The sequence below is a fragment of the Oncorhynchus mykiss genome, chromosome 5 (genome assembly GCF_057628025.1).
Source record: "Oncorhynchus mykiss isolate SJ-2025 chromosome 5, ASM5762802v1, whole genome shotgun sequence".
Taxonomy (NCBI): domain Eukaryota; kingdom Metazoa; phylum Chordata; class Actinopteri; order Salmoniformes; family Salmonidae; genus Oncorhynchus; species Oncorhynchus mykiss.
The window spans coordinates 98,124,821-98,151,938 of NC_143026.1; the positions used below are offsets into that span (position 1 = coordinate 98,124,821).

The 27,118-nt window shown below is 42.9% G+C and overlaps 1 protein-coding gene across 3 annotated transcripts in view; it reads left to right on the top strand.

The window, feature by feature from the left end:
• Window positions 1-20,542, top strand: part of LOC110523061 (retinoschisin-like) — a 50,682-nt gene extending 30,140 nt beyond the window's left edge. Inside the window, exons 4-7 of one of the 3 annotated variants that reach the window (XR_016496406.1) lie at window positions 2,233-2,374; window positions 16,585-16,780; window positions 17,349-18,782; window positions 18,985-20,542. Coding sequence is in view for 1 of the 3 variants with exons in the window: in XM_036979024.2 (XP_036834919.1) it covers window positions 2,233-2,374; window positions 16,585-16,780; window positions 17,349-17,501 (491 nt within the window). In the remaining 2 variants the exon portion in view is untranslated. Of the gene's footprint in view, window positions 1-2,232; window positions 2,375-16,584; window positions 16,781-17,348 lie in introns of all 3 variants that reach the window. The other 2 variants (XR_016496405.1, XM_036979024.2) reach the window with 2 other exon arrangements.
• Window positions 20,543-27,118: the final 6,576 nt, after the last annotated feature.

Genomic DNA, 27,118 nt, shown 5'->3' on the forward strand with positions numbered 1-27,118 from the left:
AAGAGAGAGAAGGGAGAGAGACGGACACCAGTCAAGAGAGAGAAGAGAGAGAGATAAGGGAGAGAGACGGACACCAGTCAAGAGAGAGAAGGGAGAGAGACGGACACCAGTCAAGAGAGAGAAGGGAGAGAGACGGACACCAGTCAAGAGAGAGAAGGGAGAGAGACGGACACCAGTCGGGAGAGAGACGGACACCAGTCAAGAGAGAGAAGGGAGAGAGACTGACACCAGTCAAGAGAGAGAAGGGAGAGAGAGAAGGGAGAGAGACGGACACCAGTCAAGAGAGAGAAGGGAGAGAGACGGACACCAGTCAAGAGAGAGAAGGGAGAGAGACGGACACCAGTCAAGAGAGAGAAGGGAGAGAGACGGACACCAGTCAAGAGAGAGAAGGGAGAGAGACGGACACCAGTCGGGAGAGAGAAGGGAGAGAGACGGACACCAGTCAAGAGAGAGAAGGGAGAGAGACGGACACCAGTCGGGAGAGAGATGGACTCCAGTCAAGAGAGAGAAGGGAGAGAGACGGACACCAGTCGGGAGAGAGAAGGGAGAGAGAGAAGGGAGAGAGACGGACACCAGTCGGGAGAGAGAAGGGAGAGAGACGGACACTAGTCAAGAGAGAGAAGGGAGAGAGACGGACACCAGTCAAGAGAGAGAAGGGAGAGAGACGGACACCAGTCAAGAGAGAGAAGGGAGAGAGACGGACACCAGTCGGGAGAGAGATGGACTCCAGTCAAGAGAGAGAAGGGAGAGAGACGGACACCAGTCGGGAGAGAGAAGGGAGAGAGAGAAGGGAGAGAGACGGACACCAGTCGGGAGAGAGAAGGGAGAGAGACGGACACCAGTCGGGAGAGAGAAGGGAGACAGAGCAAAACCTAAGTTATTTCTTTGATATATTTATTTTCTGTCTTAGTAAAGTTGTTTTTCGGACTAAAGCCTCCCTGTCTCTGTGTCAATCTCTGGAGGCTCAACCCAACACCCCACAGTTTACCACATTATCCTCTGCAGCAGAGAACTCTGGGTCTTCCTTTCCTGTGGCTGTCCTCATGACAGCCAGTGACTGTGACTGCACTTGAAGAAACTTTAAAAGTTCTTGAAATGTCTGGGTTGACTGACCTTCATGTCTTAAAACAATGATGGACTCTCTTTGCTTAATGGAGCTGTTCTTGCCATAATATGGACTTGGTGTTTTACCAAATAGGGCTATCTCCTATATACCAACCCTACTTTGTCACAACAAAACTGATTGGCTCAATTAAGAAGGAAAGAAATTCCACAAATGTACTTTTAACAAGACTCACCTGTTAATTGAATTGCATTCCAGGCGACTACCTCATGAAGCTGGTTGAGAGAATGCCAAGAGTGTGCAAAGCTGTCATCAAGGCAAAGGGTGGCTACTTTGAATAATCTCAAATATAACATATTTTGATTTGTTAAACACTTTTTTGGTTACTACATGATTCCATATGTGTTATTTCATAGTGTTGATGTCTTCACTATCATTCAACAATGTAGAAAATAGTAAAAATAAAGAAAAACAATTGCAAGAGTAGGTGTGTCCAAACTTTTGACTGGTACTGTATGTATATATAAAATATATAAGGGAGATTGGAAATGATGCAGACATTGATAGAAGCCACAATCTATGTGCAATATTAAATCTGATCTACACCCTAAAAAAACAAAATCACTCATATTACACTGAGCTCAGTGGTATGAAGGACCCTTACATGGTGAAGGTGACAATGTGGCAATGTGTCCTGTAGTTGAAGAACGACCACTGTGCATTCAGCTAAATGTACCAGATTGATGTCCAGCCAACATATACATGCACAGAGAGCATGATGTGAGCCACAATACTTTACATCCAACAGGAACAGACTGGCAGACTGGCAGAGACAAACCCCAGGAGGAGATTTACACAGAATCTCAAACATCTGTAAATCTCTGTAAACATTTGCCGTTGATCAACTTCCCAGATTGTCTCTCTGTGTCACGCTAGGATAGCATCAGGGGTTTGATGGAGTGTTACGCAACACTAGGAGCCCTGACATTTTAACGTTTCATAACCAGATTACAATTTAGATACCGTGCTCTGATTTGTACCACTCCAACTGTGAGAACACAAATGAGATTGTGAAAAATGTTATGTTGAAAATAGACTCTTCTGCAATGTGCCATAGCACTTTGGGACTTGATAGATGAGTTGTTAAACAGTGTGCCTGTGCTCCACAGAGTGTCTCTATCACAAGCCCCTGGGGTTCGAGGCTGGTTCAGTGGCACCGGACCAGATTAGCTGTTCTAACCAGGAAGAGTACAGCGGCTGGTATTCGTCCTGGACCTCCAACAGGGCACGACTCAACAGCCAGGGCTTCGGGTCAGTGCTGCTGTCTATACTCATGTCCTATCTGTCTGTATTATAATGTGTATGTTGGTCTCCTGTCCTAAATCAGGTGTATGCATCACAGTGTGTATGACCCTCTCTCCTCTACAGGGGTGTAAACTACAAGCAGGATCAATGTGTATGACCCTCTCTCCTCTCCAGGGGCGTAAACTACAAGCAGGATCAATGTGTATGACCCTCTCTCCTCTCCAGGGGCGTAAACTACAAGCAGGATCAATGTGTATGACCCTCTCTCCTCTCCAGTGTGGTAAACTACAAGCAGGATCAATGTGTATGACCCTCTCTCCTCTCCAGGGGCGTAAACTACAAGCAGCATCAATGTGTATGACCCTCTCTCTTCTCCAGGGGCGTAAACTACAAGCAGGATCAATGAGGTAGCCAGCTAACTTGTCTAAATATCTATATTATATACGTATATCTGTATTAGAAAGACCAGCTTAAAATGGGCATGGTCTAATGGACTCAACAACCAAAACCAAAAAACAACCAAAAAGTTAGCTCGCTATTTCATTGATCCTGCTTTATAGTATACACCCCAGGTTGTATATTAGAACTAGGGTTGTCAATAGATTTAAATAATTCATCTAGATAAATCATATGATTAATCTTGATTAACTTCAGAAAATCATACGATTATCTGAAGTTATTCAAGATTAATTGTATGATTTTCTGTAGTTAATAAAGATTAATAAATAAATAAATAATTATTCAAATTTGACCCTAATTTAAGAGGTTTCAATTTAAAAAACATCATATTGGGTTGTAGTTATAATTTATTTGATTATATTCGGGAAGAAAACCCTATTCCAAGACAACTCTATTCCAAGACAAAAACAACATTTCAGCAAGGTCAGAATTCATGTCAAATTTAATGCAGCTAGGATACTGATCCGTGTTCTACATCATGTTAAATATCATACAGCTATTAGATCTAGTCTAGGATACTGATCTGTGTTCTACATCTTGTTAAATATAATACAGCTATTAGATCTAGTCTAGGATACTGATCCGTGTTCTACATCTTGTTAAATATAATACAGCTGTTAGTTCTAGGATACTGATCCGTGTTCTACATCATGTTAAATATCATACAGCTATTAGATCTAGTCTGGGATACTGATCCATGTTCTACATCATGTTAAATATAAAACAGCTATTAGATCTAGTCTGGGATACTGATCCGTGTTCTACATCTTGTTAAATATAATACAGCTGTTAGTTCTAGGATACTGATCCGTGTTCTACATCATGTTAAATATCATACAGCTATTAGATCTAGTCTAGGATACTGATCCATGTTCTACATCTTGTTAAATATAATACAGCTGTTAGTTCTAGGATACTGATCCGTGTTCTACATCATGTTAAATATCATACAGCTATTAGATCTAGTCTGGGATACTGATCCATGTTCTACATCATGTTAAATATTATACAGCTGTTAGTTCTAGGATACTGATCCGTGTTCTACATCATGTTAAATATCATACAGCTATTATATCTAGTCTAGGATACTGGTCCATGTTCTACAACATGTTAAATATCATACAGCTGTTAGGGGTAGGGGGATCTTGAGCTGAAATAAAATGTCCCAGAAATTTTCCCAAAAATATATTTCTCTCAAATGTTGTGCACAAATTTGTTTACATCCCTGTTAGTGAGCATTTCTCCTTTGCCAAGATAATCCATCCATGTGTAATATCAAGAAGCTGATTGAACAGCATGATCATTATACAAGTGCACCTTGTGCTGGAGACAATAAATGGCCACTAAAATGTGCAGTTTTGTCACACAACACAAAGCCATAGATGTCTCAAGTTTTGAGGGACTGCAATTGGCATGCTGACAGTGCGAATGTCCACCAGAGCTGTTGCCAGAGAATTTAATGTTCTTTTCTCTACCTTAAGCCAACTTCAATGTCGTTTTAGAGAATTTTGCAGTACGTCTAACAGGCATCACAAACGCAGACCACGTGTAACCATGCCAGCCCAGGACCTCCACATCTGGCTTCTTCGCCTGCAGGATGGTCTGAGATGAGCCACCCAGACAGTTGATGAAACTGTGGGATTTAACAACCAAATAATTTCTGCACTAACGGTCAGAAAAAGTATCCGGGAAGCACACCTGCATGCTCATCGTCCTCACCAGGGTCTTGACCTGACTGCAGTTTGGCATCGTAACTGACTTCAGTGGGCAAATGCTCACCTTTGATGGCCACTGGCATGCTGGAGAAGTGTGCTCTTCACTGATGAATCCCGGTTTCAAATGTACCGGACAGATGGCAGACAGTATTGCATTATGTGTCTGAGTGCACCTTGGTGGCGGTGGGGTTATGGTATGGGCAGGCATAAGCTATGGACAACGAACCCGATTGCTTTTTATTGATGGCAATTTCAATGCACAGAGATACCGTGACGAGATCCTGAGGCCATTTGATGTTCCATTCTTCTGCCGCCATCACCTCATGTTTCAGCATGATAATGTACAGTGCCTTGCGAAAGTATTCGGCCCCCTTGAAATTTGCGACCTTTTGCCACATTTCAGGCTTCAAACATAAAGATATAAAACTGTATTTTTTTGTGAAGAATCAACAACAAGTGGGACACAATCATGAAGTGGAACGACATTTATTGGATATTTAAAACTTTTTTAACAAATCAAAAACTGAAAAATTGGGCGTGCAAAATTATTCAGCCCCTTTACTTTCAGTGCAGCAAACTCTCTCCAGAAGTTCAGTGAGGATCTCTGAATGATCCAATGTTGACCTAAATGACTAATGATGATAAATACAATCCACCTGTGTGTAATCAAGTCTCTGTATAAATGCACCTGCACTGTGATAGTCTCAGAGGTCCGTTAAAAGCGCAGAGAGATTCATGAAGAACAAGGAACACACCAGGCAGGTCCGAGATACTGTTGTGAAGAAGTTTAAAGCCGGATTTGGATGCAAAAAGATTTCCCAAGCTTTAAACATCCCAAGGAGCACTGTGCAAGCGATAATATTGAAATGGAAGTAGTATCAGACCACTGCAAATCTACCAAGACCTGGCCGTCCCTCTAAACTTTCAGCTCATACAAGGAGAAGACTGATCAGAGATGCAGCCAAGAGGCCCATGATCACTCTGCAGCGATCTACAGCTGAGGTGGGAGACTCTGTCCATAGGACAACAATCAGTCATATATTGCACAAATCTGGCCTTTATGGAAGAGTGGCAAGAAGAAAGCCATTTCTTAAAGATATCCATAAAAAGTGTTGTTTAAAGTTTGCCACAAGCCACCTGGGAGACACACCAAACATGTGGAAGAAGGTGCTCTGGTCAGATGAAACCAAAATTGAACTTTTTGGCAACAATGCAAAACGTTATGTTTGGCGTAAAAGCAACACAGCTGAACACACCAGCCCCACTGTCAAACATGGTGGTGGCAGCATCATGGTTTGGGCCTGCTTTTCTTCAGCAGGGACAGGGAATATGGTTAAAATTGATGGGAAGATGGATGGAGCCAAATACAGGACCATTCTGGAAGAAAACCTGATGGAGTCTGCAAAAGACCTGAGACTGGGACGGAGATTTGTCTTCCAACAAGACAATGATCCAAAACATAAAGCAAAATCTACAATGGAATTGTTCAAAAATAAACATATCCAGGTGTTAGAATGGCCAAGTCAAAGTCCAGACCTGAATCCAATCGAGAATCTGTGGAAAGAACTGAAAACTGCTGTTCACAAATGCTCTCCATCCAACCTCACTGAGCTCGAGCTGTTTTGCAAGGAGGAATGGGAAAAAATGTCAGTGTCTCGATGTGCAAAACTGATAGAGACATACCCCAAGCAACTTACAGCTGTAATCGCAGCAAAAGGTGGTGCTACAAAGTATTAACTTAAGGGGGCTGAATAATTTTGCACGCCCAATTTTTCAGTTTTTGATTTGTTAAAAAAGTTTTAAATATCCAATAAATGTCGTTCCACTTCATGATTGTGTCCCACTTGTTGTTGATTCTTCACAAAAAAATACAGTTTTATATCTTTATGTTTGAAGCCTGAAATGTGGCAAAAGGTTGCAAAGTTCAAGGGGGGCGAATACTTTCGCAAGGCACTGTATAGCCCCATGTAGCAAGCATCTGTACACAATTCCTGGAAGCTGAAAATGTCCCAGTTCTTCCATGGCCTGCATACAGACATGAGCACGTTTGAGTTGCTTTCGATCAACTTGTACGACAGTGTGTTCCAGTTCCAGCCAATATCCAGCAACTTCGCAGCCATTGAAGAGGAGTGGGACAGCATTCCACAGGCCACAATCAACAGCCAAATCAACTCCATGCTAAGGATAGAGGGCTAGGGTGACTACGATGATGAGGCAAATCGTGCACGATGCATGAGGCAAATCGTGGTCACACCAGATACTGACTGGTTTTCTGATTCACACCCCTACAGATAAAAGGTATCTGTGACCAACAATGCATATCTGTATTTCCAGACATGGGAAATCCATAGATTAGGGCTAGCTACTAGTCACAAGTTGCTACTCCTAGAATTTGGATAATTTGCTTAGCTAAATCTTTTGACCTGAGAACTAAAATGAAAACAATATCTACGGTACATGGAATGGAAAATCTGTCCTGATTAAAATCCTTGTGGAAACGTAGAGTTGAATCTACAGTAGAGGCATTCGGTCATGGCATGCTAGCTCAACATTTTCACATGGTTAACAGCTCCTCAGCTGAACATTTTTTTTTTTTACAACATTGTGAAAATGTTGCTGTAAGGTTGTGAAAATGATCTCAAAAACAATGTTTAGGTTTTTTGTAGTGTACCAATAACGTTCTACAAACGTTACAGTCAGGAACATTTCAGAAACATTGCAAAACGTTCCTGGGACATTTCAAAATTGTCACGGTTTACTTCTGTTGAAGGAAAGGCGGACCAAAACGAGGCGTGGTTTGTGTTCATCTTGTTATTTAATTAAAGAAAGTACTGAACACTGAATAAAAAAACAATAAACGACCGTGAAGCTAAATGAGAACTGTGATGACACAAGCAATCAACATAGACAATCACCCACCAACAAACAGTGCAACCCAGGCTACCTAAGTATGATTCTCAATCAGAGACAACTAATGACACCTGCCTCTGATTGAGAACCATACTAGGCCGAAACATACAAATCCCCAAATCATAGAAAAACAAACATAGACTGCCCACCCAACTGACGCCCTGACCATACTAAATAAATACAAAACAAAGGAAATAAAGGTCAGAACGTGACAAAAATGTTTGAGATGTTCCAAAGCCTTTCAGGAACGTTCCCAATGTGCTCCAAAATGTTGCAGGAATCCTACAAAACATTTTGAAAACGCTTCAAAACATTCCACGTTTCAATTAAATGATTGAGTTAAAAACAACTCATGTGAATAAGTGTCACCAAAATGTATTGGATGAAATCATTGTACATTTGTGATCTTCTCTCTGATCCATACTGTAGGCCCCTGAAACAAAGTAACAATATTCAATTGGAGATTTCACTGTGGTTGCTAATGACAGTTGCAAGATAACTGGTCTGCATAATATAAGTAATTCGGTAGTAATAAAACAAGGACATTCTCCAAACACCCGACATGGCAAACATCCCCGTTATTTGCAAGAGGAGGAGACGCAGGTATAGAGGACACAGAGCTGGATGCCTCGTGAGGACCCGCAGAAGGCGAGTGGGAAATCTGCCGTTACTGTCAATATTATTCGCCAACGTGCAATCATTGGACAATAACCTGGACGAGGTACAATCACGAATATCCTACCAACGGGACATCAAAAACTGTACCTTATGTTTCACGGAATCGTGGCTGAATAATAACATGGATATTCAGCTAGCGGGATATACGCTGCACTGGCAAGATAGTACAGCACACTCCGGTAAGACGAGGGGGGACGGTCTGTGCATATTTGTAAACAACAGCTGGTGTACGAAATCTAGGAAGTCTCTAGATTTTACTTGGCTGAAGTAGAGTATATTGTGATAAACTGCAGGCCACACTACTTGCCTAGAGAGTTTTCAGCTATACTTTTCGTGGCTGTTTATTTACCACCACAGACAGATGCCGGCACTAAGACCGCACTCAGTCAGCTGTATAAAGAAATAAGCAAACAGGAAAACACTCACCCAGAGGCGGCACTCCTAGTGGCCTGAGACTTTAATGCAGGGAAACTTAAATCAGTTCTACCAAATTTCTATCAACATGTTAAATGGGCAACCAGAGGGAAAACAATTCTAGATCACCTGTACTCCACACACAGACAAGTGTACAAAGCTCTAACTCGCCCTCCATTTGGTAAAACTGACCACAACTCTATCCTCCTGATTCCTGCTTACAAGCAAAAATGAAAGCAGGAAGCACCAATGACTCAGTCTATATAAAAGTGGTCAGATGAAACAGATGCTAAACTACAGGACTGTTTTGCTATCACAGACTGGAACATGTTCCGGGATTCTTCCGATGGCATTGAGGAAGGAGTACACCACATAAGTCACTGGCTTTATCAATAAGTGCATTGAGGATGTCATCCCCACAGTGACTGTAAATACATGCCCTGCGACGAATCATTCTACACCGGCTCCGAAGCTCGTCTTATGTGGCCGGGCTTGCAAACTATTACAGACTACAAAGGGAAGCACAGCCGCGAGCTTCCCAGTGACACGAGCCTACCAGATGAGCAAAACCACTTCTATGCTCGCTTCGAGGCAAGTTGCACTGAGGCATGCATGAGAGCATCAGCTGTTCCGGACGACAGTGCGATCACGCTCTCCGTAGCCGACGTGAGTAAGACCTTGAAACATGTCAAAATGCACAAGGCTGCTGGGCCAGACGGATTACCAGGACGTGTGCTCCGGGCATGTGCTGACCAACTGGCAGGTGTCTTTACTGACATTTTCAACATGTCCATGATTGAGTCTGTAATACCAACATGTTTCAAGCAGACACGATAGTCCCTGTGCCCAAGACCACTAAGGCAACCTTCCTAAATGACTACAGACCCGTAGCATTCACGTATGTAGCCATGAAGTGCTTTGAGAGGCTGGTAATGGCTCACATCAACACCATTATCCCAGAAAACCTAGACCACTCCAATTTGCATACCAGTCAAACAGATCCACAGATGCAATCTCTATTACACTCCACACTGCCCTTTCCCACCTGGACAAACGGAACACCTATGTGAGAATGCTGCTCATTGACTACAGCTCAGCGTTCAACACCATATTACCCTCAAAGCTCATCACTAAGCTAAGGATCCTGGGACTAAACACCTCCATCTGCAACTGGATCCTGGACTTCCTTACGGGCCACCCCCAGGTGGTGAGATTAGGTAGCAACACATCTGCCACACTGATCCTCAACACTGGAACCACCCAGGGGTACGTGCTCAGTCCCCTCTTTTAGTCCCTGTTCACTCACGACTGCACGACCAGGCATGACTCATACACCATCATTAAGTTTGCAGATGACACAACAGTGGTAGGCCTGATCACCGACAACGACGAGACAGCCTATAGGGAGGAGGTCAGAGACCTGGCCAGGTGGTGCCAGAATAACAAGCTCTCATCAAATTTCAAATCAAATGTATTTATAAATTCCTACTTACATCAGCTGATATCTCAAAGTGCTGTACAGAAACCCAGCTTAAAATCCCAAACAGCAAGCAATGCAGGTGAAGAAGCACGGTGGCTGGGAATAACTCCTTAGAAAGGCCAGAACCTAGGAAGAAACCTAGAGAGGAACCAGGCTATGAGGGGTGGCCAGCCCTCTTCTGGCTGTGCCGGGTGGAGATTATAACAGAACATGACCAAGTTGTTCAAATGTTCATAGATGACAATCAGGGTCAAATAATAATAACCACAGTGGTTGTCGAGGGTGCAGCAGGTGCAGCAAGTCAGCACCTCAGGAGTAAATGTCGGTTGGCTTTTCATAGCCAATCATTCAGAGTATCTCTACCGCTCCTGCTGTCTCTAGAGAGTTGAAAACAGCAGGTCTGGGACAGTTGGCACGTCTGGTGAACAGGTCAGGGTTCCATAGCCGCAGGCAGAACAGTTGAAACTGGAGCAGCAGCACGGCCAGGTGGACTGGGGACATCAAGGAGTCATCAGGCCGTGTAGTCCTGAGGCATGGTCCTAGGGCTCAGGTCCTCTGAGAGAGAGAGAGAATTAGAGAGAGCATACTTAAATTGACACAGGACACCGGATAAGACAGGAGAAATACTCCAGATAAAACAGACTCTTCCTAGCCCCCCGACACATCAACTACTGCAGCATAAATACTGGAGGATGAGACAGGAGGGGTCGGGAGCCACTGTGGCTCCATCCGATGATACCCCCGGACAGTGCCAAACAGGCAGGAATTAACCCCATCCCCTTTGCCAAAGCACAGCCCCCACACCACTAGAGGGATACCTTCAACCACCAACTTACTATCCTGAGACATGGTCGGGTATAGCCCATGAAGATCTCCCCCATGGCACAACCTGAGGGGGGGGCGCCAACCCGGACAGGAAGATCACGTCAGTGACTCAACCCACTCAAGTGGCGCACCCCTCCTAGGGATGGCATGGAAGAGCACCTGTAAGCCAGAGACTCAGCCCCCCGTAATATGGTTTGAGGCAGAGAATCTCAGTGGAGAGAGGGAAACCGGCCAGGCAGAGACAGCAAGGGCGGTTCGTTGCTCCAGTGCCTTTCCGTTCACCTTCACACTCCTGGGCCAGACTACACTCAGTCATAGGACCTACTGAAGAGATGAGTCTTCAATAAAGACTTTAAAGGTTGAGACCAAGTCTGCGTCTCTCACATGGATAGGCAGACCATATAAATGGAGCGCTATAGGAGAAAGCCCTGCCTCCAGCTGTTTGCTTAGAAATTATAGGGACAGTTAGACAGTTAGACAGGGACAGGGACAGTTGCATCTTGTGACCGTAGTGTTGGTGTAGGTATGTACGGCAGGACCAAATCGGAAAGATAGGTAAGAGCAAGCCAATGTAATGCTTTGTAGGTTAGCAGTAAAGCCTTGAAATCGGTCTGATGCCATTAAAAGGTATGGAAGATTCGATATAGGCCGATAGTTTTTTATATTTTCTGGGTCAAGGTTTGGCTTTTTCAAGAGAGGCTTTATTACTGCCACTTTTAGTGAGTTGGGTACACATCCGGTGGATAGAGAGCCGTTTATTATTTTCAACATAGGAGGGCCAAGCACAGGAAGCAGCTCTTTCAGTAGTTTAGTTGGAATAGGGTCCAGTATGCAGCTTGAAGGTTTAGAGGCCATGATCATTGTTTTCATCATTGTGTCAAGAGATATAGTACTAAAACACTTTAGCGTCTCTCTTGATCTTAGGTCCTGGCAGAGTTGTGCAGACTCAGGACAACTGAGCTTTGAAGGAATACGCAGATTTAAAGAGGAGTCCGTAATTTGCTTTCTAATAATCATGATATTTTCCTCAAAGAAGTTCATTAATTTATTACTGCTAAAGTGAAAGCCATCCTCTCTTGGGGAATGCTGCTTTTTAGTTAGCTTTGCGACAGTATCAAAAAGGAATTTCGGATTGTTCTTATTTTTTTTTTAAATAGGATGATCGAGCAGCAGTAAGGGCTCTTCGGTACTGCACGGTACTGTCTTTCCAAGCTAGTCGGAAGACTTCCAGTTTGGTGTGGCGCCATTTCCATTCCAATTTTCTGGAAGCTTGCTTCAGAGCTCGGGTATTTTCTGTGTACCAGGGAGCTAGTTTCTTATGAGAAATGTTTTTAGGGGTGCAACTGCATCTAGGGTATTGTGCAAGGTTAAATTGAGTTCCTCAGTTAGGTGGTTAACTGATTTTTGTCCTCTTACGTCCTTGGGTAGGCAGAGGGAGTCTGGAAGGGCATCAAGGAATCTTTGTGATGTCTGGGAACTTATAGCACAACTTTTGATGCTCCTTGGTTGGGGTCTGAGCAGATTATTTGTTGCAATTGCAAACGTAATAAAATGGTGGTCTGATAGTCCAGGATTATGAGAAAAAACATTAAGATCCACAACATTTATTCCATGGGACAAAACTAGGTCCAGAGTATGACTGTGACAGTGAGTGGGTCCAGAGACATGTTGGACAAAACCCACTGAGTCGATGATGGCTCCGAAAGCCTTTTGGAGTGGGTCTGTGGACTTTTCCATTTGAATATTAAAGTCACCAAAGATTAGAATATTATCTGCTATGACTACAAGGTCCGATAGGAATTCAGGGAACTCAATGAGGAACGCTGTATATGGCCCAGGAGGCCTGTAAACAGTAGCTAATAGATTTCATGACGAGAAGCTCAAAAGACGAAAACGTCATTGTTTTTTGTAAATTGAAATTTGCTATCGGAAATGTTAGCAACACCTCCGCCTTTGCGGGATGCACGGGGGATCTGGTCACTAGTGTAGCCAGGAGGTGAGGCCTCATTTACAGCCTGGGCTGAAGGGAAACCACAGGACTCTCAACCGACGTGGAACCACAGAGGACAGGAAAGCAGGCCCTCCAGCATTCGGGTGGTCAGTCCGTGATTTTAATCCTTGACCATGAGATGGTGGAGTTATGGCGTTGAAGCCAAGGGAGGTTGAGGATGTTATTGTGAGCTGGTTTTTGAGGTGATGTTAAGAGAGGAGGCAAGGGTCTGGTCTATAAAGTTCCCCGTGGCACCGGAATCCACTAACGCTGTAGATACATGAGGGACAGTCAACTAGTGTGATCGACACCAAAAAGGGTTTGGCAGAAAGTGATGAAGAGGGGATACTCACACCCTCTTGCTCTCCTGGATCCCGAGTTGGGACGTACCGGACACTGCTAGAGATGGTGCCCTCCTTGACCACAATAGAGACAGAGCCCAAGCTGTTTCCTTCTGCTTCACTCAGCCGCTGGGAAGCTTGTGGCCGTCATATTTATCAAGGAGGGACAAACGGGAATCGCTGACCTGAGTGGGTTGCTGAATGGGCTGATGTGCTGGCTCTCTGGATAGACTGGTGGTAGACTATCCTCTGCTGAAGGCAACACCTCTTGGGTATGTTTGAGACATTGAGCACTGCAAAGAACCTCTTCCATAGCCGTCCCCAGTTGCACCAGCTGGTCGTGGTGTTGACGAAGTAGGTATCTCTGCTCGTCGACCGTCTGGGAGATGTTCTGATTTCCTGTTGCTTCCATTTGTTGAGGCAGTACTCTGTAACGTAGACGCTGGGAGTCGAGAAGCAGGTGCAGGTGATAAGTTTAATACAACATAGGAGTAGCTTCTTGACATGAAACACAGAAACAATACTGCCTGGGGAATTAACCTAAGGGAGTGCCAGAGAAAGGGGAGGTAATGAGTGAGGTAATGGAGTCCAGGTGTGCCTCATGATGAAGCAAAGGTGCGCGTAATGATTGCTGCTAGGTGTGCATAATGATGGTTGCCAGGACCGGTGGTTAGTTAACCGGCGACATCAAATGCCGGAAGGGAGGAGCAGGAGAAGACGTGACATCATGTTTACTAATACCTGTTACGTTTGGGTACTGTCTAATTATTTCTGCAGGCGGTTCAATTGCTAGTGCAAACAGGAGGGGGAGAGGGAACATCCCTGTCTTGTGCCCCTTTTTTTAGATAATATATTATTTGTGTATATTTTAGCTTTAGGACATGTATAGTTGAAGTCGAAGCACGTCAAGCACGTTGTTCTCTACAGTTGAAGTTGGAAGTTTACATACACTTAGGTTGGAGTCATTAAAACTCATTTTTCAACCACTTCACAAATTTCTTGTTAACAAACTACAGTTTTGGCAAGACGGTTAGGACATCTACTTTGTTCATGACACAAGTAATTGTTCCAACAATTGTTTACAGACAGATTATTTCACTTATAATTCACAGTCAGAATTTGACATACACAAAGTTGACTGTGCCTTTAAACAGCTTGGAAAACTCCAGAAAATTATGTCATGGCTTTAGAAGCTTCTGATAGGTTAATTGACATGATTTGAGTCAATTGGAGGTGTACCTGTGGATGTATTTCAAGGCCTACCTTCAAACACAGTGCCTCTTTGCTTGAGATCATGGGAAAATCAAAAGAAATCAGCCAAGACCTCAGACGAAACATTGTAGACCTCCACAAGTCTGGTTCATCCTTGGGAGCAATTTCCAAATGCCTGAAGGTACCACGTTCATCTGTACAAACAGTAGTACGCAAGTATAAACACCATGGGACCACGCAGCCATCATACCGCTCAGGAAGGAGATGCGTTCTGTCTCCTAGAGATGAACGTACTTTGGTGCAAAAAGTACAAATCAATCCCAGAACAACAACAAAGGACCTTGTGAAGATGCTGGAAGCAACAGGTACAAAAGTATCTATATCCACAGTAAAACAAGTCCTATATCGACATAACCTGAAAGGGCGCTCAGCAAGGAAGAAGCCACTGCTCCAAAACATTTGTGGGCAGAACTGAAAAAAATGTGTGCGAGCAAGGAGTCCTACAAACCTGACTCAGTTACACCAGCTCTGTCAGGAGGAATGGGCCAATATTCACCCAACTTATTGTGGAAGGCTACCCAATACGTTTGACACAAGTTAAACAATATAAAGGTAATGCTACCAAATACTAATTGAGTGCATATAAACTTCTGACCCACTGAAAATGTGATGAAATAAATTCAATCTGAAATAAATAATTATCTCTACTATTATCCTGACATTTCACATTCTTGAAATAAAGTGGTGATCCTAACTGACCTAAGAAAGGATTTTCTTTGTAGGACTAAATGTCAGGAATTGTGAAACTGAGTTTAAATGTATTTGGCTAAGGTGTATGTTAACTGAGTTTAAATGTATTTGGCTAAGGTGTATGTTAACTGAGTTTAAATGTATTTGGCTAAGGTGTATGTAAACTGAGTTTAAATGTATTTGGCTAAGGTGTATGTAAACTGAGTTTAAATGTATTTGGCTAAGGTGTATGTAAACTGAGTTTAAATGTATTTGGCTAAGGTGTATGTTAACTGAGTTTAAATGTATTTGGCTAAGGTGTATGTAAACTGAGTTTAAATGTATTTGGCTAAGGTGTATGTTAACTGAGTTTAAATGTATTTGGCTAAGGTGTATGTTAACTGAGTTTAAATGTATTTGGCTAAGGTGTATGTAAACTGAGTTTAAATGTATTTGGCTAAGGTGTATGTTAACTGAGTTTAAATGTATTTGGCTAAGGTGTATGTAAACTGAGTTTAAATGTATTTGGCTAAGGTGTATGTTAACTGAGTTTAAATGTATTTGGCTAAGGTGTATGTTAACTGAGTTTAAATGTATTTGGCTAAGGTGTATGTTAACTGAGTTTAAATGTATTTGGCTAAGGTGTATGTTAACTTCCAACTTCAACTGTATATAATATGTTTTATTAAATGTATTATTTCAGCTGGAAAGTTGAAAGCTTCCAAATAGAAAACACCATTCATGACGGTCATAAGTATTTTCGGCATGAATAGCCATTATTGATCAATCTATATATTTTGTTTTTTGCATATTGATATTAAACTAAAATATGTTATTGTATTTGTTTGTAAGTAATTAATAAACCCTGTTTGAATGATACTGTATGTATCAAGTCTTAATGATTTTGCCATTCTATTACATATGAGCTTTGTTATTATTTTGTTTTCACAATTTATTAAACTAATGGGTCCGTAATCAGCAGGGACTCTCCAGATTTACCTGGTTTTAATAGAACTGAAAAAATAGTTTGACACATGGAACTGAAACTGAAATCTAATTACAATGTTGCAGAACGTTGAAGTAAACATTTTGTGAGAAATATTGTAAACTGTAATTCAAACGTTGAGTTTCCCTAAATGAAAATCGTTGAGACAATTGTTGACACAATGTTTTATCTATCGCAGGGATATTCAACTTTTACACTACGGGTTCCAGAGCCTGCTGGTTCTCTGTTCTACCTGATAATGAATTTCACCCACCTGATGAACCAGGTCTAAATCAGTCCCTGATTAAAGGGGAACAATGAAAGAATGCAGTGGAACTAGATAAGAGGACCAGAGTTTAGTTTGAGGGTTCTATCATACAACCTAATACAATGGAGATGTGAAAAAATGTTTCAAAATAAATGAACAGCGTTAACTTTGACAGCCCTAATTAACATGTATGTTCCTCCTCCTTTCCAGGTGTGCATGGCTGTCTAAGTTCCAGGACAACAGCCAGTGGATCCAGATTGACCTGCAGGATGTGGGTGTGGTCTCAGGTATCCTGACCCAGGGTCGCTGTGATGCTGATGAGTGGCTGACTAAGTACAGCGTCCAGTACCGCACCGATCAGAACCTAAACTGGATCTACTACAAGGACCAGACTGGCAACAACAGGGTCAGTATACAGTAGGACCAGACTGGCAACAACAGGGTCAGTATAGAGTAGGACCAACAACAGGGTCAGTATACAGTAGGACAAACAACAGGGTCAGTGTGCAGTAGGACCAACAATAGGGTCAGTATGCAGTAGGACCAACAAACATGGTCATTATGCAGTAGGACTAATAACAGGGTCAGTGTGCAGTAGGACCAACAACAGGGTCAGTGTGCAGTAGGACCAACAACAGGGTCAGTGTGCAGTAAGACCAACAACAGGGTCAGTATGCAGGCTAGGCATTCTGGATTATGCTACTAGTAATACTACTAAATCACAAGGGGACAATTGTCAGTTCCTCTTAGGCTCTGTGTTCTAAATGGCACTCTATTTCCTATCTAATGGAGTAGTTTTGACCAGAGCTCTATGGGCTCTGGAAAAGTGGTGCACTACATTGGGTGCCATTTGGGATTCAGCCCATCTCGCTTGCATATCCTTCTCAATAGTCTATAGGCTGTTAGTCAGCTGATTGGTTGATGTCAGATGGGCATGTTATCGACTGGCCAATGTCGTGTCTCTGTTCCCGCAGGTGTTCTATGGGAACTCGGACCGCTCGTCGTCCGTTCAGAACCTGCTGCGTCCTCCTATTGTGGCCCGCTATGTTAGGCTCCTCCCTCTGGGTTGGCACACCCGCATTGCCCTGCGCATGGAGCTGCTGATGTGCATGAGCAAGTGTACCTAAAACCTATGACCCTAATAACCCTAACCCCTAACCTCTAACCCTGTCTATCCTACTGGGCACAGATGTCAGTTCAACGTCTTGTTTTGATTTATATTTGGTTAAGTTGTAAACGTAAATTCAACGTGAAATCAAGAAACAAATTCACCATGTCATGTGATTTAGGCTAAAAGTTAGGTGAAAATATGAGGAAATGCTCTCAAGTTGATTTGTTTTCCACATTTATTTAACGCTATCAAATTTATTTTTTGTGTTGAAATGACATGGAAACCACATTGATGGACCCAGTTTTTGCCCAGTGAGGTCAGTGTCCATCTTGCCCTTCCATCTTAACTCCCAGACGTTTGCCAAAGGGCGACATTATTTAAGCATTTCATTGTACACTTGGCTGTATGGCGTCCATATGACAAACTAAACTTTGATTTGTCACTGGTCCGGTAACCCTGTCAAGACACAGTACCGAGCTAGTAGCAATAGAATGATGTCTTGATCTCTTTCCCTGTTTGTCTTCTAGGGGCTGTGGCTGTCAGTGTGTTTTATTGGCAGAGACCATTGTGTGTTTACCTTTTTTAACTATAGTAAATAATACAGTATTTAATTTGCATGTACCCTGCCCATTCCCCTCCCCATATTCCAATTTGTGCCACCCACAAGTTGAAAACTACATGCCAAGTACACTATATGACCAAAAGTATGTGGACACCTGCTTGTCGAACATCTCATTACTAAATCATGGGCATTAATATGGAGTTGGTCCCCCCTTTGCTGCTATAACAGCCTCAACAATTCTGGGAAGGCTTTCCACTAGATGTTGGAACATTGCTGCTTTAACAGCCTCCACTCTTCAGGGAAGGCTTTCCACGAGATGTTGGAACATTGCTGCGAGAATTTACTTCCATTCAGCCACAAGAGCATTAGTGATGTTGGGCATTGATGTTGGGCCCAACACAAGTTGCATTCTTTCAGAGACAGAAAAAACTGTGTCTGCTTGTATATTTAGCAATGAATCCGAAAGACTCTATGGAACAAGGACAACCATATCTACACCCACAAAAATGTGAATTGCAATCAATATAACATAGAGCCATCGTGAAATGCCACTAAGCAGGACTTCATTTATTTTTAGATCTCGCCCCCATCAATACACCTGAAGCCGTCATAGGGTGTATCGTTCAGCGCGCAACGCCCTGCCCTGCTTTCCTCCTGGGCTATTATGTGTGAAACACATCTCACTGTCCTAGAAATGCCTCAGACATGATGAAACCAAACCCAGATTCCCCCAGGGTGAAATTCCCCTTTAACTATTAAGTTGTTAATATTCTTAGCTTTATCCTTTGAAAATAGACAAGTGGAAAAATTCTGGGGATGAGCATGTGTATCTTCAATATGTACACATTGTTCCGCTTTAGTGCATATGTCGCAAGTAAAAGCCTTTGGTGGCGAGTCACTACAATACAAGGTTAAAACCCCCCTCAGACTCAGGAAGGTTAAAACCACCTTCAGACTCAGGAAGGTTAAAACCACCCTCAGACTCAGGAAGGTTAAAACCACCCTCAGACTCAGGAAGGTTAAAACCACCCTCAGACTTGAAGATGTAAAACTTTCCTTTTATTTGCCCATTTAACATCTATGCCATTCTGAAGAGGTTTATTCTGCCTGTGAGATTTATGGGAAGATTGTTTCCATTTAATTAGATCTGCTTTCATATTTTTGAGTAATGGAATAATGTTAACTTCATATATTTGTTGTCACTTGTTAAGCATCCCAAGTATTTCATATTTTTTTGTGGTCCACATAAAGGATTGCTGTAGATCGTGAGTTATTATTTTTCTTATTACCATCATTTTTTCCCACGATAATTATATCCTGAGATTTTTGAGCATTCTGAGTTTTCGATATTGGTCAGCCATATCAGGAGATAATTTGCAAATAAGTTTAGTTTATATTCATGTTCACCAATACTGATACCTGTTACATTTGGGTTCTGTATAATTCTTTCTGCAAGCGTTTCAATTGCTATTGCAAACAGGAGGTTAGAGAGGGGACATTCCTGTCTTGTGCCCCTTTTTTAATGCAATTTTATCAGATAATGTATTATTTTTGTATGTTTTAGCTTTAAGACATTTATATAATATTTCTTATTAAATTGATTATTTCAGCTGGATGTGGCTGAAATAGCTGAATCCACCAATTTGAAGGGGTGTCCTCATACTTTGTATATATAGTGTATATACCATATATTGTGTACCAGGTTATAGAATAAATAGAGCAGAAGCTCTGAACTAGCCAGTCAGACCCCAGTCCTACCTACCTACCTACAGGTTATGGAAATGTGCTCTTTTACTATTTCTCCAATTGGTTTCCTGAAGGTGATATCCTCCACTTCTATGTCAAAGATAATACAACTAAAACACTATAATAAATACTACAGTGATGTTCTCCAAAACACTACAGAAATACTACAGGATACTACAGTCCGCAAAACACTACATTAATTACTATAGTTTATACTACAGTTTATTTTACTACAAAATGTATACTATTAGTTAGCTGTGAATACTACACTATACTACAGCACACACATACGTATACTAAACACTACATTGAATACTACAATATTTATACCATAGTATACTATAGTATTTTTTTCATGTGAGTGAGAACAAGGAGCTGTAAACATGATCATTGGGGGCTGGTTTACTGGACACAGATTAAGCCTGGTCCTGATTCTCCATTGAGCATGCTTTTTAGTCCAGGACGAGGCGTAATCTGTGTCCGGGGAACTAGCCCCTAATGATCTAACGCCCAGAGTCAGATGAGATGTGGACATGTTGTTGAATGTCCTGTAAACTAAAGTACTGTACTGTCTGTGTCTATCTGTTTGAATGTGACTTTTATTGTGATGTGTAACAGTAAGGTATAGTGTTGCTGTATTTCAGTGGTGTCTCCAATGTCCTGTTCTGTTGAATCACATTAGATTGTATATTCAGGGTTAGGTTTAGGGCCAATACACCCCTCAATAAAGTGACAGCATTGAAAGCAAAGGAAACTAGTTGTATACATTATTTCAGATGGTACTCAGATACTGTATCCTTACTGACATACAGTACATTTGGAAAGTATTCAGACCCATTTACTTTTTGCACATTTTGTTACGTTACAGCCTTATACTAAAATATATATATGTTTTTTTTTTACTCAATCTACACGCAATACCCCATAATTATAAAGTAAATCAGGTTTACATACATTTTTCCAAATGTATTAAAAATGTCAAAAACTATCACATTTGTATAAGTATTCAGACCCTTAACTTCTTATGGAAGCAGGGGCATTATTGAGTAGAGAAACTGGAGCTCTGTCAGAGTGACCATCAGGTTCTTGGTCACCTCCCTGACCAAGGCCCTTCTCCCCAGGCTGCTCAGTTTGGACGGGCGGCCAGCTCTAGGAAGAGTCTTGGTGGTTCCAAACTTCTTCCATTTAAGAATGATGGAGGTCAATGTGTTCTTGGCGATTTTCAATGCTGCAGGTATATTTTGGTACCCTTCCCCAGATCTGTACCCTGGACACAATCCTGTCTCGGAGCACTACGGACAATTCATTCGACCTCATCGCTTGGTTTTTGCTATGACATGCATTGTCAACTGTGGGACCTTATATAGACAGGTGTGTGCCTTTCCTAATACTGTCCAATCAATTTAATTTACCACAGATGGACTACAATCAAGTTGTAGAAATACCTCAAAGATTATCCATGGAAACAGGATGCACCTGAGCTCAATTTCGAGTCTCATAGCAAAGGGTCTGAATACTTATGTAAATAAGGTATTTCTGTTTTAATACATTTGCCAAAATGTCTAAAAACCTTTTTTTCCTTTGTCATTATGGTGTATTTTGTGTATTTTTATTTAATACATTTTAGAATAAGGCTGTAACGTAACAAAATGTGGAAAAAGTCAAGGGGTCTGAATACTGGAAACATATTAGGAAACATTCTCCAGACAGGAAGTTGCTTGTTTACAAGCAGAGAACAATAGAAGTGATGGTGTTCTTTGTGTTTAATAAACCCTGCATTAAGGTTAACCCTAGATAGCTGTGTCCTATAAGGTTAATAATAGCAGTGTTTTTAGGGTTAATGAACTCTGTATTATACAGTAATTAACCTTATTACTGCAGTGGGCTAACAGAGTGTTTCTTGGTAATCTTAAACAAAACTACTTTGAAACGAAAGTATACACCGCACACACATGATTATGGGCTTAAAAAAAGAAGACGCCTGTACCATGTCAGATATAGAATTGAAGTGTGTTCAATTGAGTTTGCATCCCAATATTACACTTTATATACATCACAGAAGACTGAAAAAAAAACTGTTTACATAGAAAAAAACGTTTCTTCATTTGAAATTAGAAAAAAAATGAATAACATTCCACCCATAAGGCCACTAGGTAATTTCACTGCAGGAAAGGGATTTATTGACCACCATGTGGCTATGAACACAAAGAGAAGAGGACTGTCGAGTTGGTATCTGACCATGTCTGCTAAAGTGCACTGTTCAAAAAATAACATTTGAGATCACTTGAGCCAGCATTGTAGCATAGTAAATCTGTTTGTATAAACAGCTATTCAACAGAATTGTAGCATTGTAAATCTGTTTGCATAAACTAGAGGTCAACCGATGAATCGGAATGGCCGATTAATTAGGGCCGATTTCAAGTTTTCATAACAATCAGAAATCGGTATGTTTGGACGCTGATTTGGACGATTTTTAAAATTTATTTTACACCTTTATTTAACTAGGCAAGTCAGTTAAGAACACATTCTTATTTTCAATGACGGCCTAGGAACGGTGGGTTAACTGCCTTGTTCAGGGGCAGAACAACAGATTTTTACCTTGTCAGCTCAGGGATTCAATCTTGCAACCTTACGGTTAACTAGTCCAACGCTCTAACCACCTGCCTCACGAGGAGCCCACCTGTTACGCAAATGCAGTAAGAAGCCAAGGTAAGTTGCTAGCTAGCATTAAACTTAATAAATCATAATCACTAGTGCGCATTTGCGAAAAAGGACGTACCTAACCATAAACAGCAATGCCTTTCTTAAAATCAATACACAGAAGTATATATTTTTAAACCTGCATATTTAGCTAAAAGAAATCCAGGTTAGCAGGCAATATTAACCAGGTGAAATTGTGTCACTTCTCTTGCGTTCATTGCACGCAGAGTCAGGGTATATGCAACAGTTTGGGTCATTGCGAACTGATTTGCCAGAATTGTACATAATTACGTAATTATGACATAACATTGAAGGTTGTGCAATGTAACAGGAGTATTTAGACTGATGGATGCCACCCGTTAGATAAATACGGAACGCATCCGTATTTCACTGAAAGAATAAACGTCTTGTTTTCGAGATGATAGTTTCTGGATTTGACCATATTAATGACCTAAGGCTCGTATTTCTGTGTGTTATTATATTATAATTAAGTCTATGATTTGATAGAGCAGTCTGACTGAGCGATGGTAGGCACCAGCAGGCTCATAAGCATTCATTCAAACAGCACTTTTGTGCGTTTTGCCAGCAGCTCTGCTGTTTATGACCTCAAGCCTATCAACTCCCGAGATTAGGCTGGTGTAATGATGTGATGTGAAATGGCTAGCTAGTTAGCGGGGTGCGCGCTAATAGCGTTTCAAACGTCACTCGCTCTGAGACTTGGAGTAGTTGTTCCCCTTGCTCTGCATGGGTACCGCTGCTTCGAGGGTGGTTGTTGTCGTTGTGTTCCTAGTTCGAGCCCAGGTAGGAGTGAGGATAGGTACGGAAGCTATACTGTTACACTGGCAATACTAAAGGGCCTATAAGAACATCCAATAGTCAAAGGTATATGAAATACAAATGGTATAGAGAGAAATAGTCCTATAATTCCTATAATTAACTACAACTTAAAACTTCTTACCTGGGAATATTGAAGACTCATGTTAAAAGGAACCACCAGCTTTCATATGTTCTCATGTTCTGAGCAAGGAACTTTAACGTTAGCTTTCTTACATGGCACATATTGCACTTTTACTATCTTCTCATTCAGTATTGTTGTAATTGTCATTATTACAAATACATTTTTAAAATCGGCCGATTAATCGGTATCGGCTTTTTTTGTCCTCCAATAATCGGTATCGGTTTTGGTGTTGAAAAATCATAATCGGTCGACCTCTAGTATAAACAGCTATTTGCCAGAATTGTAGCATAGTAAATTTGTTTGTATAAACAGCTATTCAGCAGCATTGTAGCATAGTAAATATATATCGTATAAATAGCTATTCACCTGCATTGTAAATCTACTTGTATAAATAGCAGCATTAGTTGTAAGCTTTTGGCCAAACAACATTATGTGATTTTAAATTCTCCTCCTAGTATCATATAATATTGTAACGACGTTCGTCTGTAGGAGGAGAAGCGGACCAAAAAGCAGCGTGGTGGTTATTCATGTTCTTTAATGGAAAACTGACCGATACATGAAATAACTCAAATCTACAAAACAACAAACGGAACGTGAAAACCTATACAGCCTATCCTGTGACAACAAACACAGTGACAGAATCACCCACCAACCAAGGACCAAGCGGCGTGGTAGAAAACAGCGACGACAGCAGCAGCAGCAGCAGCAGCAACAACAGCGGCCGGTATCACAGGACTCCTGGACATGGGAGGAGATACTGAACGGAGAGGGACCCTGGGCACAGGCTGGGGAATATCGCCGCCCCAAAGCAGAGCTGGAGGCAGCGAAAGCTGAGCGGCGGCGATATGAGGAGGCAGCACGGCAGTGCGACAGGTACGAGAGACAGCCCCAAACATTTTTTTGGGGGGGGCACACGAGGGGTGGAGCTAAGCCAGGTAGCAGACCTGCGCTCACTCCTCGTGCTTATTATAAGCAGCGAGATACTGGGCAGGCACCGTGTTATGCGGTTAAGCGCACGGTGTCGCCAGTACGTGCCCATAGCCCGGTGCGCTATGGGACAGCCCCCCGAGAGTGTCATGCGAGTGCGGGCATCGAGCCAGGGCGTATGGTGCCTGCTCAGCGGGTCTGGTCGCCGGTACGCAGTTTTGGCCCAGGGTATCCTGCGCCGGCTCTGTGTGCTGTGTCTCCGGGGCGCTGGGAGGGTGCAGTGCGTCCTCTGCCTGCGCTCCGCTCGTGCCGGGCGAATGTGGGAATGGAGCCGAAGGGAGAGGTGCGTGTAGTAAGCACTAGATCTCCCGTGCTTACCCACAGCCCGGTTCAACCTGTGCCTGCACTCTGGACGGTCCGGGCTAGAGTGGTTATCCAGCCTGGGGAAGTGGTGCCAAGGTTGCGCACCAGAGCTCCAGTGCTCCGCCACAGCCCGGTCTTTCAGGTGCCTCCTCTTAACCCCAAGCCTCCTGAAGGTCTTCCCAGCCTGGTGGTTCCTGTGGCAGCCCCACGCACCAGGCTGTCTCTCTGTCTCCTCCCTGCAGGTGGTCCTGTCTGTCCGGCGCAGCTGCCGGAGTCTCCCGCCTGTCCGGCGCCTCTGCCGGAGCCTCCCGCCTGTCCGGCGCCTCTGCCGGAGCCTCCCGCCTGTCCGGCGCCTCTGCCGGAGCCTCCCGCCTGTCCGGCGCCGCTGCCGGAGCCTCCCGCCTGTCCGGCGCCTCTGCCGGAGCCTCCCGCCTGTCCGGCGCCTCTGCCGGAGCCTCCCGCCTGTCCGGCGCCTCTGCCGGAGCCTCCCGCCTGTCCGGCGCCTCTGCCGGAGCCTCCCGCCTGTCCGGCGCCTCTGCCGGAGCCTCCCGCCTGCCCGGCGCCGCTGCCGGAGCCCCTCTGCCCAGAGCAGCTGCCCCTCTGTCCCGAGCAGCTGTCCCTCTGTCCCGAGCTGTCCCTCTGTCCAGTGGGGTCATTGAGAGGGGTGGTCATGCTGAGAAAGCCACGGAGGCGGACAATAAGGCGGACTAAGACAATGATGAGGTGGGGTCCGCGTCCCGCGCCAGAGCCGCCACCGCGGACAGACGCCCACCCAGACCCTCCCCTATAGGTCAAGGTTTTGCGGCCGGAGTCCGCACCTTTGGGGGGGGGGGTACTGTCACGTTCTGACCTTTATTTCCGTTGTTTTGTATTTATTTAGTATGGTCAGGGCGTGAGTTGGGTGGGCAGTCTATGTTTGTTTTTCTATGTTTTGGGGCATTTCTATGTTTTCGGCCTAGTATGGTTCTCAATCAGAGGCAGGTGTCATTAGTTGTCTCTGATTGAGAATCATACTTAGGTAGCCTGGGTTGCACTGTTTGTTTGTGGGTGATTGTCTATGTTGATGGCTTGTTTCAGCACAGGTCTCATTTTGTAGTTTTACGGTCGAATTTGGTTTATTGTTTTTGTTACTCGTTTGTATAGTGTTCAGTCTTTCTTGATTAAAGATTTGCCATGGACACTTACCACGCCGCGTATTGGTCCTCAGATCCATCTCGTCTCTCCTCTTCAGATGAAGAGGAGGACGGCCGTGACAAATATACAGACATGTTCAAATGTGTTGGTACCCTTACATCTCATTGAAATAATGCTTCATTCCTCCTGAAAAGTGATGAAATTAAAAACTATTTTATAATGTATGCCTTTGGTATGTCATAGAATAATGCAAAGAAGCTGTAAAAAGAGATTAATTATTGCTTAAAGATATTCTAAAATGGCCTGTACACAATTGTTGGTATATATATAAAATATAATAAATAATTGGATTAGTGATATTTCAAACTAATTAGTTTATTTAATTAGTATCACACATCTCCAATCTTGTAATCAGTCATTCAGCCTATTTAAATGGGGGAAAAGTAGTCACTGTGCTGTTTGGTATCATTGTGTACACCACACTGAACATGGACCAGAGAAAGCTGAGGAGAGATTTGTCTGAGGAGATCAGAAAGACAATTATAGACAAGTGTGGTAAAGGCTACAAGACCACTTCCAAGCAGCTTGATGTTCCTGTGACAACAGTTGCAAATATTAAGAAGTTTAAGTTCCATGGAACTGTAGCCAACCTCCCTTGGCGCGGCCGCAAGAGGAACATCGACCCCAGATTGAACAGAAGGATAGCGCGAAAGGTAGAAAAAGAACAATGGATAACTGCCAAAGAGATACAAGCTGAACTCCAAGGTGAAGGTACGTCAGTTTCTGAAGGCACCATCTGTCGCTTTTTGAGCTAAAATGGGCTCCATGGAAGAAGACACATCAGAACTCCACTTTTGAAAGAAAAACATAAAAAGACAGACTACATATTGACAAGCCACAACCCTTCTGGGAGAATGTCCTGTGGACAGATGAACCAAAACTGGAGCTTTTTGGCAATTCACATCAGCTATATGTTCACAGATGAAAAAATGATGTTTTCCAAGGAAAGAACACCACTCCTGCAGTGAAACATGGAGGGGGCTGGGTTATGTTTTGGTTCTGCGCCTGGCACAGGGTGCCTTAAATCTGTGCAGAGCACAATGAAATCTCAAGACTATCAAGGCATTCTGGAGCAAAACATGCTGCCTAGTGTCAGAAAGATCTGTCTCAGTCGCAGGTCATGGGTCCTTTGTCGTGGAAATGTCCTGTATTTACCAAATCATGAGAGCAAACCACACACAAG